Raw genomic sequence first — 19124 nt, forward strand, 5'->3', positions numbered from 1 at the left:
CATGGCTAGGGGGATCCTTGAGGATCAGATCCTCAGGCCTGATCTCTGGGACCAGAAATCAGGCCTGAGTCCATGGTGGAAATGCTGAGTCCGAACTGCTGGAGTAGCAGAGAATGTAGTTTGAGTCTATTAGACTCAATAGACTCAATAATTTGAAGCTTCATGAGGCGCGATATGTTTCCACTTAAAACACTAAGAAATAGTACCATCAATGAAAACAGGAGAATCAACTTCTAAGTGTATCAAAGGGGTTGTAGGGCATGTAGGAGGAAAAATCTGCATTTGCTGAGGTACAAACAGAGGGAGTGTTCCTGAAGAGGTGCATTTAATTACTATTAATGGCAAACCCTGCAGATACAAAATAAAACCCAAATCACTGGTCACATAATTCAAAATTTACATGTAATAAAGGCAAGGCAATAAACTCAAGTCAATAGACTCATCCCGTCAGCCCCCAGCAATATTAATCAGAGTGAGATATTCCAGAGGTCCACATCTAAACATCAAGATGGTCCTACCCAACTGCCTGTAAACTCCACCGCTGGAAACCTCAGGCCAAACAACTAGTAAGACAGGAACACAGTCTCACTCATTAAAAAAAAAAAAAAGAAATAACACAAAAATATGTTACAGATGAAGGAGCAATGTAAAAAGCTATAAGACCAAAATAAATTAAGAGGAAACTGGCAACCTATCTGAAAAATAATTTAAAGTAATGATAGTAAAGAAGTTTCAAAATATAGAAAACAGAATGGAGAAAATACAAGAAACATTTAACAAAGACCTAGAAGAAACAAAGAATAAACAAATAGTGATGAACAGAACAATTACTGAAATTAAGAATACTGCAGAAGGAATCAATAAGAGAATAACTGAAGCAGAAGAATAGATAAGTGAGCTGGAAGATAGAGTGATATAAACAAATGCTGAGGAGCAGAATAAAGAAAAAAGAATGAAAAGTATTGAGGACAGTCTCAGAAACCTCTGGGACAATATTAATCACACTAACATTTGAATTATAGGAGTCCCAGAAGAAGAAAAGAAAAAGAAAGAGTATGAGAAAATATTTGAGATTATAGTCAAAAATTTCCCTAACATGGGAAAGGACACCCAAACAGCCACCCAAGTCCAGGAAGCCCAGAGAGTCTCTTACAGGATAAACTCAAAGAGACATACAACAAGATATACATTAATCAAATTAAAAATTAAACACAAATAAAAAATATTAATAGCAGCAAGGAAAAGCATAAAATAACATACAAGTGAATGCCCATAAGGCTAACAGTTGATTTTTCAGCAGAAACTCTCACACTAGGAGTGGCAGGATATACTTAAAGTGATGAAAGAGAAAAAACTACAACCAAGATTACTCTACCCAGCAAGGATTTCAGTCATATTTGATGGTGAAATCAAAAGCTTTACAGACAAAAGCTAAGAGAATCTGACACCACCAAATCAGCTTTATAAAAAATGATAAAGGAACTTCTTTAGGAAGAAACACAGGAGAAGAAAAAGACTCACAAAAATAAACCCTAAACAATTAAGAAAATGGCAATAGGAACATACATATTTATAACTACTTTAAATGTAAATGGATTAAATGCCCCAACCAAAGACACAGACTGGTTGAATGGATACAGAAACAAGACTTAGGCATATGCTGCCTAAAAGAGACTCACTTCAGACCTAAGGGCACGTATGACTAAAAGTCAGGGGATGGAAAAATATATTCCATGCAAATGGGAATCAAAAGAAAGCGGAAATAGCAATACTTATATCAGATAAAATAGACTTTAAAATAAAAACTGTTACAAGAAATAAGGAAGGACATTACATAATGATCAAAAGATCAATCCAAGAAGAAGATATAATAATTATAGATATTTATGCATCTAACATAGGAGCACCTCAATACATAAAGCAAATGCAAAGAACTGTAAAAGGGGAAGTCGACAGTAACATGGTAATAGTAAGGGAGTTTAACACCCCACTTACACCAATGGACAGATCATCCACACAGGAAAATTAATAAAGAAACACAGGCTTAAATCACACTTTATATCAGATGGACCTAATTGATATCTTTAAAACATTCCACTCCAAAACAGCAAAATACAACTTTTTCGTCAAGTGCACATAGAACATTTTCCAGGATAGATCAATTCAATCAAATACTTAGAAAAGAACTAAAAACCATCATTCTCAAACTATACCAAAAAATTACAGCGAGAGGAACACTCCCAAACTCATTCTATGGGGCCACCATCATCCTGAAACCAAAACCAGACAAAGGTATCACACACACACACACAAATATATGTACACACAGACCAATATCAATGATGAACATAGATGCAGAAATCCTGGACAAAATACTATGAACAGAATCCAACAACACATTAAAAGGATCATACACCATGATCAAGAGGGTTTTCCCCTAGGAATGCAAAGATTCTTCAATATACACAAATCAATGTGATACACCATATAAACAAATTGGAAGATGAAAACTATATGATATCTCAACTGATGTAGAAAAAGCTTTCGACAAAATTCAATACCCATTTATGATAAAAATTCTCCAGAAAACGGACATAGAAAGAACCATAAAAGCTCTCTAGAAAAATGGGCCTAGAAGGAATGTACCTCAGCATAATAAAGGCCATATATGACAAACCCACAGCAAACAATATTCTCAATGATGAAAAACTGAAAGCATTTCCTCTCAAATCAGGAACAAGACAGGAGTGGCCACTCTCACCACTATTATTCAATACAGTTTCAGGAAGTTCTAGCTACAGCAATGAGAGAGCAAAAAGAAATAAAAAGAACCCAGATAAAAAAAGAAGTAAAACCTTACTCTTTGCAGATAACATCATACTATACATAGAAAACCCTAATGATGCCTCCAGAAAACTACTAGAGCCAATCAATGATTTTAGTAAAGTTGTAGTATACAAATACACAGAAATCCCTGGCATTCCTATATACTAACAATGAAAAACTAGACAAATTAGGGAAATAATTCCATTCACCATTGCAACAAAAAGAATAGGAACAAATCTACCCAAGGACACAAAAGACCTGTATATAAAAAACCTAAGACAGTAATGGAAGAAATTAAAGAAGACATAAAACAGATGGAGAGACACACCATGTTCTTGGATTGGAAGAATCAATGTTGTGAAAATGACTATAGTACCCAAAGCAATCTACATTCAGTGCAACCTCTATCAAATTACCAGCGGCATTTTTCACAGAACTAGAATAAAAAACTCTAAAATTTGTATGGAAACACAAAAAAGACCCCGAACAGCTAAAGCAAACTTGAGAAGAAAAATGGGAGATGGAAAAATCAACCTTTCTGAGTTCAAACTACAGTTATTAAGACAGTATGGTATGGTCTTCAAAGCTACAGTCATCAGGACAGTATAGTACTGGCACAAAAACAGAAACACAGATCAATAGAACAAGACGGAAAGCCCAGAAATAAACCCACACACCTATGAGCACCTTACCTTGGACAAAGGAAGCAAGAATATATAATGGAGAAAAGAAAGCCTCTTCAATAAATGGTGCTGGGAAAATTGGACAGCTACATATAAAAGAATGAATTAGAACACTTCCTAATATCATACACACACACAAAAAAACCCCTCAAAATGAATTAAAGACATAAATGTTAATGCAGAAACTATAAAACTTTTAGGAGAAAACATACATAGGCAAAACACTTTTTGACATAAATCACAGAAATATCCTCTTTAATTGACCCCACCTCTGAAAGTAAAGGAAATAAAATCAATAATAAATAAACGGGACCTAATTAAATTTAAAAGCTTTTGCACAGCAAAGATGAAAAGACAATCCTTAGAATGGGTGAAAATAACTGCAAATGAAACAACTGACAAAGAATTAATCTTCAAAATATATAAGCACCTTATACAGTTCAATACCAGAAAAACAAACAACTCAAGCAAAAACTGGGAGGAAGACCTAAACAGACATTTCTCCAAAAAAAAATACAGATGGCCAACAAGCAAATAAAAAGATGCTCAATACTGCTCATTATTAGAGAAATACAAACCAAAACTACAACGAGGTATCACCTCACATCAGTCAGAATGGCCATCATCAAAAAATTTACAAACAATAAATGCTGGAGAAGATGTGGAGAAAAGCAAAACCTCTTGCACTGTTGGTGGGAATGAAGACTGATAGAGAACAGTATGGAGATTCCTCAAAAAACTAGGAATAAAACTACCATTCGACCCAGCAATCCCATGACAGGGCAGATATCCTGAGAAAATCTTAACTGAAAAAGACATATATACCCCAAAGTTCACTGCAGCACTATTGACAATAGCTAGGACATGGAAGCAACCTAGATGTCTGTCAACAGATTAATGGATAAAGAAGCTGTGGTACATATATACAATGGAATATCATTCAGTCATAAAAAGGAACACATCTGAGTCAATTCTAGTGAAGTGGATGAACCTACAGCCTATCATACAGAGTGAAGGAAGTCAGAAAAAGAAAAACACATTTTGCATATCAGCAAATATATATGGAATCTAGAAAAACAGTACCCATGAACATATTTGCAGGGCAGGAATAAATACGCAGATAAAGAGAACAGATTTGGGACACAGCAGGAGAAGGAGAGGGTGGGATGAATTGAGAGAATAGTATTTAAACACATACATTACCATAGGTAAAATAGATAGCTAGTGGGAAGCTTCTGTATAACACAGGGAGTTGAACCTGGTGCTCTGTGACAACCTAGAGGGGTGGTATGGGGTTGGGGGTGGTTCAAGAAACAGGGGACGTATGTATACTTATGACTGATACATGCTGTTGTATGGCAGAAGCCAACACAATATTGTAAAGCAATTATCCTCAAATTAAAAATAAATTTTAAAAAAGTTATAAGAAGAAACAGTTTATGCCATTTGGCTATTGCTTCATGTTTTTAGAAATGCAAGCATAAATTTCACCATTTATACTTTTTTAAATGAACTACTTCAATATTCTAAGATAAGAAAAATAAACATTTATTAGTGGACTTGCTTACCACTTCCCTATTATTTATAAAGATAAATAAATAAATATAAACTCTCTTTTCATATATAACATACATAATTCATGGAATGAAAAAAACATACTAAGCAGATAGTTAATCTATAAAATCACTTGAATATTAAAATAACAAAGAACAAGACATAATAATAAAAACAAAACCTATCTTCTAATACATTAAAAAAAATTATAAAGGTAACATGACCTCAAGTCTTTCCTTTTGAATGCTGTGAAAAAGAATTAAGTCAAATAAAAGTTTTGTTTTACTGTTGACAAGTATAGTCTATTATGCAACTGCATTGTAAGTGAAATATAGATTTTTAAATAAGGGATAATGATCATCATATAGCAGGTGGTATTTCTTAATCATGGTGTTAAAACTCTATTTCCTCTCCAGCATCTTGAATGCATTATAAATTAGGAATCAAGGTCCCAAAGGCATGAGATAATCTGAAAAAAATCTTAAGTTTTCTTTCTAAAGATCTCAACTAGGTCATTTCTAATGATGATAATGCTTTATTAAGAGAAAAAGAATATACATACATCTGCAACTTGTCTGTGATCTTAATGTAAAGATGTAGTACAAGAAACCTGATAACAGAAACCAAGGTAATTCAGAGCAACCTGTCTATGGAATGCAAGTAAAAAATCTGGGCAAAATATAAAAAACATATGCTAGAAGGCACAGGAGAGCTAACAAGATTGTGAAGAATTATAGGCAAGTATCAGGAGGAAGTTGAAGGCTCAGGAGAGTAATCTCTGCATTTATAGCTATTTCTCCCTTGAGGTGATTTGCTGATGCTGGAGGAGGTGGCAGAAAAGCTTAGCAACACTGTTGAGAGCTTTGTAGAACAGGAATGCAAGAACGAATTTAAGGCCTACTATAGCGAGTTCTCCGGAGAAGGCAATGGCAGCCCACTCCAGTCCTCTTGCCTGGAAAATCCCATGGACGGAGGAGCCTGGTAGGCTGCAGTCCATGGGGTCGCTACAAGTCAGACATGACTGAGCGACTTCACTTTCACCTTCCCTTTCATGCATTGGAGAAGGAAATGGCAACCCACTCCAGTGTTCTTGCCTGGAGAATCCCAGGGACGGGGGAGCCTGGTGGGCTGCCGTCTATGGGGTCACAAAGAGTCGGACACGACTGAAGTGACGCAGCAACAGTATAGCGAGTTCTCTGTAAACCCTCCTTGAACTGAGTTGGGACACAGCTAAACTGAAGGGGGTAAACTAGGAGCAGTCAGGCCCTTGCAGAAGCGGAAGTTCAGAAGTTTCAAATTATCTCAGGCTCTAAAATTGTACTGAAACAATTTTAGACTGCTAACCACAGAAGGAGTCTGGAATAAGCAAATGCAAATCCTCATTGAGGAAGACATTATTATCAGAAGCCTTAAAGAATTTTATAAACAATTCTGCAAATACATGTGTGATGTACAAAAATTAGCATGCATTCAAGGCAAAGCACATGAAAGAAATCCAGCAGAAAGAGAACAGAAACAGACCTAGAAAGGTCTAGGCTTAGGAATTCTCAGACACAGATTTCACCTACTGTATTCGGTGAAAATTTCTACAAAGAAATGGAAACTATAAAAAAGAATCAAATGGAAATTCTAGAACTGAAATATAAGTGAAACGGAGAACTTAATGGATTTAAGACTCATTTGACACAAATTTAAAGAGAAACTATAAAATATGCGAAAAGAAATTTCCAGGAAAAGAAAAAACAATGAAAAGCAGAAGAAAGCAAAGGCATGGATAAGAGAGTAAGAAGGTAACATGCAATATAACTGGAGCCTCAGAAGCAGAAAAGAGAACAAAAGTGGCAGAAGCAATAGTTGAAGATACAATGGTTAAGAACTTTAAAAAACTGATAAAAAACAGTACAGACACAAATTCAGAGTTCTGTGAACCCAGTAAGAGAAGCAGAAATAAAAGTACATTTAGGCACAATATAGCAAAACTACTAAGACCCAAAGACAAAGAAAAAACATTTTAGGAAGCCAGAAAAGAAGTCAGATTATACTCAAGGGAGCAACATTTAGAATGAAAGTTGGCTTCAAAAGCAACAATGAAAACCAGAAGATAATGAAACAGTGTCTTTAAAGTGCTAAAAGAAAAGAGTATCACACTGGAATTCTATACCCAGCAAAACATCTTCAAGAAACTTAAGTAAGACAAATACATTTTAAGATCTAATTGAGGTTATGAAATTTAAGATAGAGAGATTATCTTAGATTACCTGGTGGGCTCAATGTAATCATAGGAACTTTTAAAAACAAAAACTTTCACTAACTGTAAGCAGGAGAGATAGGCAGAAGGAAAGCTAAGCGATTCAAAGCATGAGAATGACTTGCCTTTGTTGGCTAGGAAATGAAGTGATGAAGGGAGTCACATGCTAGAGAACAGAGGTGACCTCTAAAAAATGGAGTGCCTGTACAATGCCAGGTACTTCAGCAAGTTTGGACTTGCTCTGAATTTGATCTATGTGGCTAATAGTCAACAAGAAAACAGAGACCTCAGCCCTACAGCCACACAGAACTGAATTCAGCTAACAATAAAAGCACATTCTCTCCCAGAATCTCCAAACAGGAGACCCAATCGGCTGACATCTTGATTTTAGCCCCTGAAACTTGAGACAGAGTAACTAGCTGAGCCTGCTGGACTTCTGATCTAAGGAACTTTGAGATAATAAGCCAATGTTATTTTAAATTGATATGTTTGTGTTAATTTCTTAGAGCAGCAATAGAACACTGATACAAATGGAAAAATCAAACAGTAATAGATGAGATTGTTAATAGTTCACCTCAGTATATGACAGAACATGAATTAAAAAATTAGTCAGTAAGAACATGATTTGAAGAACACAGCCAGTTTGACCTGACTTAATATATTCTTTAAAAACATAATTGAAACATTTATACCAACTCTATGCTGGCTTTAAAGAAGTCTTTACAAACTTCAAAGGATTAAAATCAGTAAAAATGAGTTTCAAACTTAAAAAGAATATACATTAGCTTAGTGTTGCTGTTCTTATGTTGGGTTAAGGTAAAGATGAGACATAAAGATTTGTAAATGAATCTCATAAATGTTTACATAAGAAAATTTTTGGAGCCTGACAGATCATTTTTTTAAATTATTTATTCTCTAATCCAGGAAACTAATTCCTATGAAACTGGTACACATGTAGAAATGTTAATACAGTAGTCTCCCCTTATCCCATGGGAGGAAACATTCCTAGACTCCTAGTAGATACCTGAAACCAGACAGCACTGCATCATATATTTCCTTTTTTTGTGTGTGCTTCTTCTTACCTGGAGAATCCCCTGGACAGAGGAGCCTGGCAGGCTGCAGTCCATAGGGTTGCACAGAGTCAGACATGACTGAAGTGACTTAGCACGCACACATGACAAAGCCACTTACCGTGAATGCTTGCATACCTGCCTAAGGTACAGTGTAATTTATAAATTAGGCAACAATTCTAAGAACATAATATAATAAAAGTTTGCAAATGTGGATTATGTCTCAAAATATCTTACTGTACAGTTAATGCCTTTTCCATCTTAACTAATCACTTATGCATTCTGACAGTAATTTTGGCAATTTGAGGTCCAACAGCAAACTCACATGAATTTCTTCTTTCTTCTTCATTATTTCATGGATAGAATACCTGTTCCTCCCCAAAATTTTAGCACCTCAGTGTGTGATTTATTTTTCTTTCCTAATTAAGCCAAAAACTTTCTCTTTTGCACCTAAAAGGAAGCTCTTAATGGATTCTCTATGGCATTACTGAATTGCTAGCATCACTTCAGCACTTTGGCGTTATTAAGCAAAATACAGGTTACTTAAAAACAAGCACTGCAATACTGTGACAGCTGATCTGATAACCAAAATGACTACTAAGTGACAAACAGGAAGAATATGATGGATAAACAGATGGTTCATATCTTGGGCAGGATAGAGTAGGACCACATGAAATTTTATGATGATACTCAGAATGGTGTGCAATTTAAAACTGATGAAGTATTTATTTCTGAAAATGTCCATTGAACATTTTTGGACTTCAGTTTACTGCAGGTAACTGAAATGGTGAAAAACGAAACAGTAGAGAAGGGAGGACTACTGTATACGGGTGTGTTCTCTGACATGCACTGTTCACCAATAGAACAATGGTTAAGTAAATGATTGTACAATTCTAACAGCTATTAAAAAAATGCTAGATTCTTTATATATGTACCCTAAAAATGATTAAAATGTAACAAAAGCTTAAAAGTTAGATTATCTGATACAAATATCATACATACACTGTAAAGATAACCAAACTGCTAATAAGCATTTATCTCTAACCTAGCACAGAAGATTGAGGTTCTGGGAAAAGCTGAAGAGGGCATTCTGTTTCTATATTATCTGAATATTTTAAAACCAAGATTATATGTTAGTTTTTCAATTAAAACGCCCCATGCATACTTTCATGAAAGGAGAGATATTAAGTGGTCTGACAACAGAAAAACAGTAAATTCAACACTGTCAGTTGATCTTAAGAACATATAAGATTGTTATTTATTACAGAACATAATATTCTTAATCATAATCTTCAGTCTTTAATTTAATACAGGTAAAGTTTTAAAGAAGGGTGGAAATAAAATTATCTCATCAAAAACAGGTAAAATAACGTCACTGCTAGCGTTATTTAGAACATCAAGCATACTTCCTCTTACACCTTTGAAAGATACCAATTAACTGAAATGATTCTGAAATTAATTCTCCCATTCTCACAAAATAGCAAAACTACTAAAAAATTAACTGTTCTATTGATCGATATTACAAAGATTAATCTTTATAAATAATGTTTATTTACTTAATGAAATAAAAGCTGTACTTACAACAAGGAGAAGAATGAACTGGTCCAAGTTGTGGAAAGGTCATAAGAATAGAAACTTCCGGTAGATTATTTTGCTTTGCCGGTTCACTAGTTTGATCAGCCCAAACCACCACTTTTTTCCTCTCGACCAAATGTTCGATTTCTTTAAAGTCAGACTCAAAAGTAGCATTTAACAGGCCAGATTCTTTTAAAGCACAGTATTGCTTTCTTAGGGCCGGAAGTAATGCATTCAGTACTCTACATACAGAAGGTGACAAGAAGAGAGAGATAAGTACTAAATTTTAAATACAGTATTACAGATTTATGTAATATCCAAAGTATTTGTTGTTGTTGTTCAGTCACCAAGTCGTGTCTGACTCTTTGCTGCAGCATGAGCAAAGATGCCACTCTTTGCCATGAACTGCAGCATGTCAGGCTTCTCTGTCCTTCACTATCTCCCTGAGTATGCTCAAACTTATGTCCACTGAGTCAGTGATGTCATCCAACCATCTCATCCTCTGTCACCCTCTTCTCTTGCCTAAGTCTTTTCCAGTGAGTTAGCTCTTTGCATCAGGGGGCCAAAGTATTGGAGCTCCAGCTTTAGCATCACTCCTTCCAATGAATATTCGGGGTTGATTGCCTTTAGGATTGACTGGTTTGATCTCCGTGTTGTTCAAGGGACTCTGAAGAGTCTTCAACAACACAGTTCGAAAGCATCAATTTTCTGGTGCTCAGCCTTCTTCATGGTCCATCTCTTACATCCATATATGTATGTGTAATATGTTCTTAGTCACTCAGTTGTGTCCGACTCTTTGCAACACCATGGACTGTAGCCCACCTGGCCCCTCTGTCCATGGGCATTCTCCAGGCAAGAATATTGGAGTGGGTTGCCATGCCCTCCTCCAGGGGATCTTCCCAACCCAGGAATCAAACAGGTCTCCTACATTGCAGGCAGATTCTTAACCGTCTGAGCCACCAGGGAAGCCCAAGAATACTGGAGTGGGTAGCCTATCACTTCTCCAGGGGAATCTTCCTGACCCAGGAATTGAACCAGAGTCTCCTGCATTGCAGGTGGATTCTTTACCAGCTGAGCTACCAGGGTAGCCCCACATCCATACATGACTACTGGAAAAATCATAGCTTTGATTATACAGATCTTTGTTGGCACAGTGATGTCTCTGTTTTTTAATACACTGTCTAGGTTTGTCATAGCTGTTCTTCCAAGGAGCAGGTGTCTTTTAATTTTTTGGCTGCAGTCACCATCGACATTTTGGAGCCCAAGAAAATGAAATCTGACACTTTTTCAACATTTTCCCCATCTATTTGCCATGAAGTGATAGGACCGGATGCCAAGATCTTAGTTTTCTGAATGTTGAGCTTTAAGCCAGCTTTCTCACTCTCCTCTTTCCCCTTCATCAAGAGGCTCTTTAGTTCCTTTTTACTTTCTGTCATTAAAGTGGCACCATCAGCATATCTGAGGTTGTTGATATTTTTCCCAGCAATCTTGATTCCAGATTGTGATTCAAAGTATTAGCAGATGATTAAAATGGTTCCCTGTACATATCTTCCTTTATAAATTTCAATCAAATACCTCTAATTAAATACCTTTAATACATTAAATATAGATTGGAAGGTACCTTGTATGGGAATTATAAGAACCAGGCTGCAGTGTCAGCTAGTCTTCACTTGCTTCTATTTGACCTTGGATAAAGTACTAACTGAGGTTTCTCCTCTATAATATGCAGTACAATTGGACAGCCACTACTTTCAACAGAGGACTGTTTTCAGAACTAAATTTCATATAAAATACTTTTACAAAGCATAATATGATTTAAGAATCAAAAACTGGGTTGTGGACTTCCCTGGTGGTCCCTGGTTAAGAATCTGCCTCATAATGCAGTGGGCACGGGTTTGATCTCTGGTCTGGGAAGATTCCACATGCCAAGGGGCAACTAAGCCTATGTGCCACAACTACTGAGACTACACTCTATAGAGCCCATGAACTGCAACAACCGAGTCCCTGTGCCCAGAGCCCATGCTCTAAAACAAGAGAAGCCACTACAATGAGAAGCTCCTGCTCATCTCAACTAGAGAAAGCCTGCATGCAGCAATGAAGACAGCGCAGCAGCAAAAAAAAAGTGTTGCCATTGTTACTAAATATTATGAGATTGAAATGAAATATTAATACACTGTCAAATGATGAAGGTCATCTTAGGTATATAAGATTAAAAAAAAAAAAAAATGAATAAAACTCACCTCTCCTTGAAGTTAGCTCTTTATGAGCTAAAGCAATAATTTTCAAAGACATTCAAAGGAGAAAACTGCAGAAAAGTATGGTGGGTATAGGGCTTCTCTGGTAGCTCAGCTGGTAAAGAATCGCCTGCAATGCAGGAGACCCATGCTCAATTTCTGGGTCAGGAAGATCCCCTGGAGAAGGGATAGCTACCCACTCCAGTATTCTTGGGCTTCCCTGGTGGCTCAGATGGTAAAACATCTGCCACGATGCTGGAGACCTGGGTTTGATCCCTGGGTTTGGAAGATCTCCTGGAGGACAGCATGGCAACCCATTTCAATATTCTTGCCTGGAGAATCCCATGGACAGTGGAGCCTGGCAGGCTATAGTCCATGGATCGTAAAGAGTTGGACACGATTGAGTGACTAAGCACAGCACAGCACAGCACATGGTGGATATAAGAAAAAGATGGGATGCTGGATGCTTAGCTCTGATTCAAAATCTATCCTATTGCTGTCAATCATAGGAGTACTAAACATTTCTTTTTATGTATTAGACCTCCATGAAGAATATTCACTGAAGGAATGCCAGCAACTAAAAAGTTATAAATGGTTCCTAACATTTATATCAACAAGATGTCAAACAACATGAATAACTTAAAATAACTTAGTCCTGGTGTTCCATATTACTCATGACGTCCAGAAGAACAGAACCATTTGAAGTATGGATAGGATAGTAGGAAAAGAATAGGCATTTTAATTTTAACACACTGGGAAATAATTGCTTTGTTATCTAGGAATCTTAAATATTTAGATAGCTGTACAAATAAATAGTTTGTGATATTTTTCTTTTTGGTGATTGTGGGGAGTACTCCATTTAAGCCCAGTAGGTAACAATTATAAGGAAAACTTCTTAATCAGAAAGTTAATAAAAACAATTACTTGTTGAGCACCTATACTAATCAGATGCTATGCAGAGAAGACTTAACACAGCAGGTCTGAAGCTGACATCCTTTGAAAGGCTTGTCAACAAGGTTGGTCCTTGGGTGGTATCTTGAAACACAGATTTTGAGAAGTTCAGATAATTCCCAGAACTATTAAGAGTGGCTCAATGTGTTTAACTCTTTGTACAAACAATGTTGTTTATGCTGAACAACTGCTTTCCTTTTAGAAAGGTTAGAATTTTGGGCCATAATGCTTGGCAGAGAGTACCTATGCCACCAGGTCCCAATGAAAACCCAGGGCACTAAATGTCAGCCTAATGACATTCCAAAGTAAACACCATTTCACATGGGTCATCACAACTTTTGTGGGAGGACTTAAGCACATCCTGTATGGGCCACAGGATGAAGACATAAATGCCTGCAACTAAGTGATTTCCTTTGTACTTTGCCCCATTCACCTTTTTCTTTTGTTGGTTCTGTCTTGCCTGCTTTTACTCTAATAAATCATAACAGAGGAGCCTGAGGGGCTATACAGTCCATGGAGTTGGAAACCATCAGACACAAATGAACAACTAAACCACCACCATGGGGTCAGACATATGATGGATTCTGTGAGTCATTCCAGTAAATTATCAAACACGGAGGTGGTCTTACAGACCTAGGACATATGCCATTTATGCATGTATATATGGCGTATGTTTATTTGTATGTATTTATGTATCCATTTGGCCCAGATGGCCCAGATAGTAAAGAATCTGCCTGCAATATGGGAGACCTGGGTTTGACCCCTAAGTCAGGAAGATTCCCTGGAAAAGAAAATGGCAACCCACTTCAGTATTCTTGCCTGGAGAATCCCACGGACAGAGGAGCCTGGCATGCTACAGTCCACGGGGTTGCAAGAGTAGGACATGACTTAGTGACTAAACCACCAATTGGATATTCTTAGCTACTTGGTTGTAAATTAACCGACCATATATGCATGGGTTTATTTCTGGGCTCTCTATTCTGTTCCATTGATCTATGTGTCTATTTTCATGCCAATACATACTGTTTTGATCACGACTGCTTTGTAAGGTAGTTTTAAATCTGAAAGTGTGATCTCTCAAACTTTGTCCTTCTCAGAATGCTTTGGTTATTTGGAGTCTTTCGTGGTTCCACACGAATTTTAGAATTATTCATTCTAGTTCTGTGAAAACACCTCATATTTTGTATCTTTTTATCCTGTATATTCCTTAAGTAATTATTATTACTTACATTTACAGTTATTTTCACTACTTTTTAATTTTAACCTTCATACTAGCATTCTAAGTGATTAAAACACTACCTTTACTATATGTTTACTTTTACTAGTGAGATTTATACTTTCACATTTTTCTTGTTACTGATTAGTGGCCCTTCTTTTCAAGTTAAAGGAGTCCCTTTAACATTTCTTAAAAGGCCAGTTTAGTGGTGATGAACTCCTTTAACTCTTGGTCATCTGGAAAACCCTATTTCTTCTTTAATTCTTATTGATAACTTTGCTAGGTAGTTTTCATAGCTGAAAGTTTTTCTTTCAGCACTTTGACTATACACAAAATAATTTTTTTTTTTGGTCTTCACTCTATAAGCTCAGGCTAAGACAGTTCATCATATCTATTATTTTTTGTTATTTAATCCTTACAAACTTGTTATAAGGAAAGTGTTACAACTGAAGAGATAAAAAAACTAAAGTTTAGTGAGGCATGATAATTTATGCAAGGTTATACTGCTTACATAAACTAGAACTCAAGACCAACTTCAAAACTCATACTCTTTCTACTATATTGTATTGTCTATGCTTTAGTTCACCAATTTTCTAAATAAATAAGAGAATGTTTGCCCATTTTGAGGCAAAAATTTATATTAAATATATTAATCTATTTTTATGATAAACCAAATACAGTATGGTTGAAATAAATTAAATGTTTCTTTGATAACTTTTAACTCTTGCAGGGGGTGTGAGTGCAAGTAAATGAATGTTCAGTGTTTGCTCTGTGTATAAATATAGGAAGTATGGGGAGAGCAGGGTGAGCTGCTATCCATAGGATAATATTTCCCTAAAGTTTTTCCTTTTCTTTTTCTTCTTCTTTTTAAAAGTAATTATGTTAATATAATTTCCCTTAAATCAAAAGTATGGAAAATTAATTATTGTTATTTGAGAACACTAGAAGAACTCCAGTAGAATTTTAGACTGGCAGAAAGCCTTTAGAGAAATAAATTTGTTATTTTTACAGAGCATGAAAGTGACACCTAAGGAAGTTGACTGACATATCCAATGTAATAAAAATAAAGATCAAGGTATACTTTTTTACTATTATGTTTCAAAAATTAAAAGGAGCTACTACTGAGTTAAAGCATGAATGAGATAGTATAGAATCACTTAAAAATTGGGACATGATGTTGAAAAATATATATATTTTAAATGATTTTAACGATAGCAAAAAATCATTCTGGAATTATGAATGCTTAAAAACTGTTTACTTAAAAATTCAGTTGGTATTAATAGTAGTAGTTTCTAAGAGGGGGAAAGGATGGCTAGAAGACAGGTAGAAAACAGGCTCCTTTTCACTGTAGAGGGACCTTTGGAATTTTGTATTACATGATATATATTGCATAAAAACAATAAATTAAAAAAGAGTTTTCAAAACTATAAAGCATTATTAAAAAACCCGAGGAGAAGAAGCACATCCTTTACACTCATTCTGTGTTTTCTAACTGAGCACGCTTTCTGATGCTGGCAGATATTTAAATAGTAATGTATTTTGTACTGGATAAAACTGATTTTTTTGGCAATGGAAACCTAGACTTCTATGCTTCAGGTTCCTCGGGTCTACAGTGTTAAAATTTTTAGAACAGGTAAACCCATGTACTTACACTTCCGTCTGCCTGTGCTGTTGTTCTTGAAGAGAAGCTAGATCCATCATATGTTTAATTTGTGCTTTCAAATCTTTGTTTTGGAGGTGCAGATGGTGACAATGAAGTTCTTTACTGAGCTCCTGGGGAAAACAATACAAACTATACCTCAGATTCTTTTAAGAATATTAAAGTTAAATCAATATCAATAAAACTTATTTTATATTGGTGTTAAGAATTTTAATTCTTAAAAATATCAAGTGGTATGTACAGAAACAATTTGAAAAACAAGTATTCTGGTACAGGTAGTCTATAACTTACAAGTAAGATAAGTTTCAAGTTTCCTCGGAAACTGAATGTCTCAGAACAAATTTTATTATAATAATAGTTTCTTGGTCTATCCAACTTGTATACAATACTGTCAAAATACATTAATTTGGTCCATTTTTGCTTAAATGTCACTTTTTCAGGGAGGCTTTCTCTAAGCATTACATTTAAAGATGGACACTCTTCACCTCCAACAGTCTCTGTCATGGCACTGATTAGTAACAATTCCATTTATTTATTTGCTTATAGATTCTCCATTCTAGACCACCATGACAGCTGTTTTCTCAAACTAGTTCAGTGTTTGGAGTTGGCAACTGTGTCAAACTGTCCAACTGTGTCAAACAACTCCAGTGTCTGGAGTTGCACACAATAAAAATTTCTTGGGGAATTCCCCAGCAGTCCAGTGGTTACAGCTCCACACTTTCAAAGCAGACAACACGGGTCAGGAAACTAAGATGACGCCTGGTGCAGCAAAAAAAAAAATTCTTAGCTTCACCCAATCTTGGTATAAGCTTCATCCTAGTGCAAAAGTGTAGAAAAGGTTTTGCAGGCTCCCATTTCCTAAGCCTCTTGTGCACATGCCCTCTAATTTACCACCTAAAATTATTTCTCTTTCCTTAAACTTACTAAGCCTTAAGTATGGAAAATGTCAGGTAAGTGGCTATACTAAACTATGAATGGTAATAATCTAATAGCATTTTCAGAATTTAAATTGGAAAATTTTAGTCAATAAAAGGGAGTGAAATATTTTGGACATTGTAAGAGGCTGAGACAAAAAGCCTTATGGTAGCTGTGCCCAAGAAACTTCTACAGATAACTCTCATAATCCACTTTAGATGTTCAGTACTCCTTTACCAACCTGCAGTTGGCCACTGACTGTCTACAAGCTTAAGGTTTTTTTTTTTCTTTTTTAGGTAATACTTCCTAAACCAGTGGTGGGTGCTTTGACTAGAAAACAATATAATTCTATATGTCTGAGATATATTAAAGTTAGGAGTTGTTTATCTACATGATTCATGATTACATTTCAGAAAACAGCAAGGATTTTAGAGCAAACTCTCTTTAGGGAGTCAGGTCAGGATGATACAGTTAGAGCACTGGCTCATGAGTCATGTGATTTTAGAGATGGCTTGACTATGACACAAACGCTACCTGAAGTCCCAAATATGGTCTTTATGGAGATGAGTTTACTTAACTGAAAGTTAAGAGGTTTACTATATGATCTCTTTCATTTTTTCCAGTTAGAAAATTCAACAACCCTAACAGTACGAACGTATTTGCCAAATATTCCATCTTTTCTCTTAAAATCCCTTATTTACTTCTTCTGATAATCCTGTTTTATCTTTCTGTATCACTCTTAAAGAGACAAGCCTTGATTGTATAACTATTTTATCCAATAATAATTCTTGGCTAGTCTGTCATCTTTGAAAAACCAAGTTTACAATTTTAATCTTTTTCATGCTTTGATACACTAATGATTGAATCCGACTGGAAGAGCATAGCCTTTCATGAGAGCTACAGTTAAGTTAGTAATAGCTGAAGTAAGAATATAAGAAGAGGTAATATATAAAACGAGAGCTTTTTGGATGATGTGCTAGGCCTGGGAAATCATAATAGAGAGTTTATACATGGGAGAAAGCACTAAAGAGTGATGCAATCAAAGTTACTTTTTAGAAAGTTCATTTTAGTTGCCGTGTAGAGAATGACTGCAGTAGGATATGAATGGAAGCAGGAAGGCCAAACACAGCAGTCCAACAATGGGGGCTGGAAGTCTGAATTAGGGTATTGGTAATGGGAGATGCAGAAGTGGATAAATTTGAGAGGTTAAGAGGAAGATAATGCAGGAGGGTACAGAAAAAAGGGCAGCAATATGAAAGTCACAGTACTGGGTCTCTGTCTAGGGTTGTATGACTGTGAATAAATCTTTCCACAAACTTATGTCTCAGTTTGCTTATACAAGAAAGAATGGCTTAAAAGTAGATACCTATTTCAGCTATGAAAATATCCACAAAAAAAAGGACAGAGAGTGGGATATGTTAATGGGAATAGAAACAGTTTTAATTTTTTCAAATTATTTACAATGAAATGCATTAAAAAGCAAGAATTGAAAAACTAATTCTAGATTCATATTCAGGTGTGAAAAGTTCTGCTTAAGAGAGTTATAGAAGACAGACTGCTAGAAAAATTAGATTGGACCATGGTAAACAAAATTTAAATTTACTGAAAATAACCTGAACAATATTAACTTCATAAATGCTAATAAGTAGGCAAAAAAACCCACAAAGCAATAATACTGCTACTAAAAAGAACACTGTACCATTTTAAAAATTGGGAGCTTAAGATAATTATGGGAAAACAAAGGCAAACCAGTAAACATCAATGGACTTTTTTGCTTTTTTAATACTAAACAAGTTCTTAAGTACTTCTGTAGTTGGAGATGGGCTATATTTTAGACTGTCAATTACATGAATATACTAGATTATAAGTATAATGCAAATTATACTTAATTTACATTCTAGATGGACTATTTTCAATTCAGTACATAAACATAAATGCATACAGCTTTCAAACTGGTTTTATTTGGCTATAATACAAATAATGGTGACCACATTTAAAACTAATTTTAAAACTAATAAATATCAATTTATTAAATTTAAATCACCTACATGATGAAAACTCAACTACAGTCTGAAAGTCTGCAATAGAATTACTTCAGTCTGACTTAAGAATGACCTCATAAAAGGATGCAATCACTCAAGAAAAACATTTAAATGTAACTTTATTCTTCTGAAAGTAAAGAAAAAGAAATA

At 35.4% G+C, this 19124-nt stretch overlaps 1 protein-coding gene across 5 annotated transcripts in view; it reads right to left on the reverse strand.

The window, feature by feature from the left end:
- The window catches only part of KIF18A (kinesin family member 18A), an 85007-nt gene that overhangs the window by 31447 nt on the left and 34436 nt on the right, over window positions 1–19124 (reverse strand). For all 5 annotated transcript variants that reach the window (XM_081543514.1, XM_081543515.1, XM_081543516.1 and 2 more), the window contains 2 exons: window positions 16009–16130; window positions 9963–10198 (listed from right to left, as the gene is read on the reverse strand). In XM_081543514.1, the coding sequence (XP_081399640.1) occupies window positions 9963–10198; window positions 16009–16130 (358 nt within the window). The remainder of the gene's footprint in view (window positions 1–9962; window positions 10199–16008; window positions 16131–19124) is intronic.

The sequence above is a fragment of the Giraffa tippelskirchi genome, chromosome 11 (assembly GCF_054371585.1).
Source record: "Giraffa tippelskirchi isolate mGirTip1 chromosome 11, T2T-mGirTip1v1.2.pri, whole genome shotgun sequence".
Classification (NCBI taxonomy): domain Eukaryota; kingdom Metazoa; phylum Chordata; class Mammalia; order Artiodactyla; family Giraffidae; genus Giraffa; species Giraffa tippelskirchi.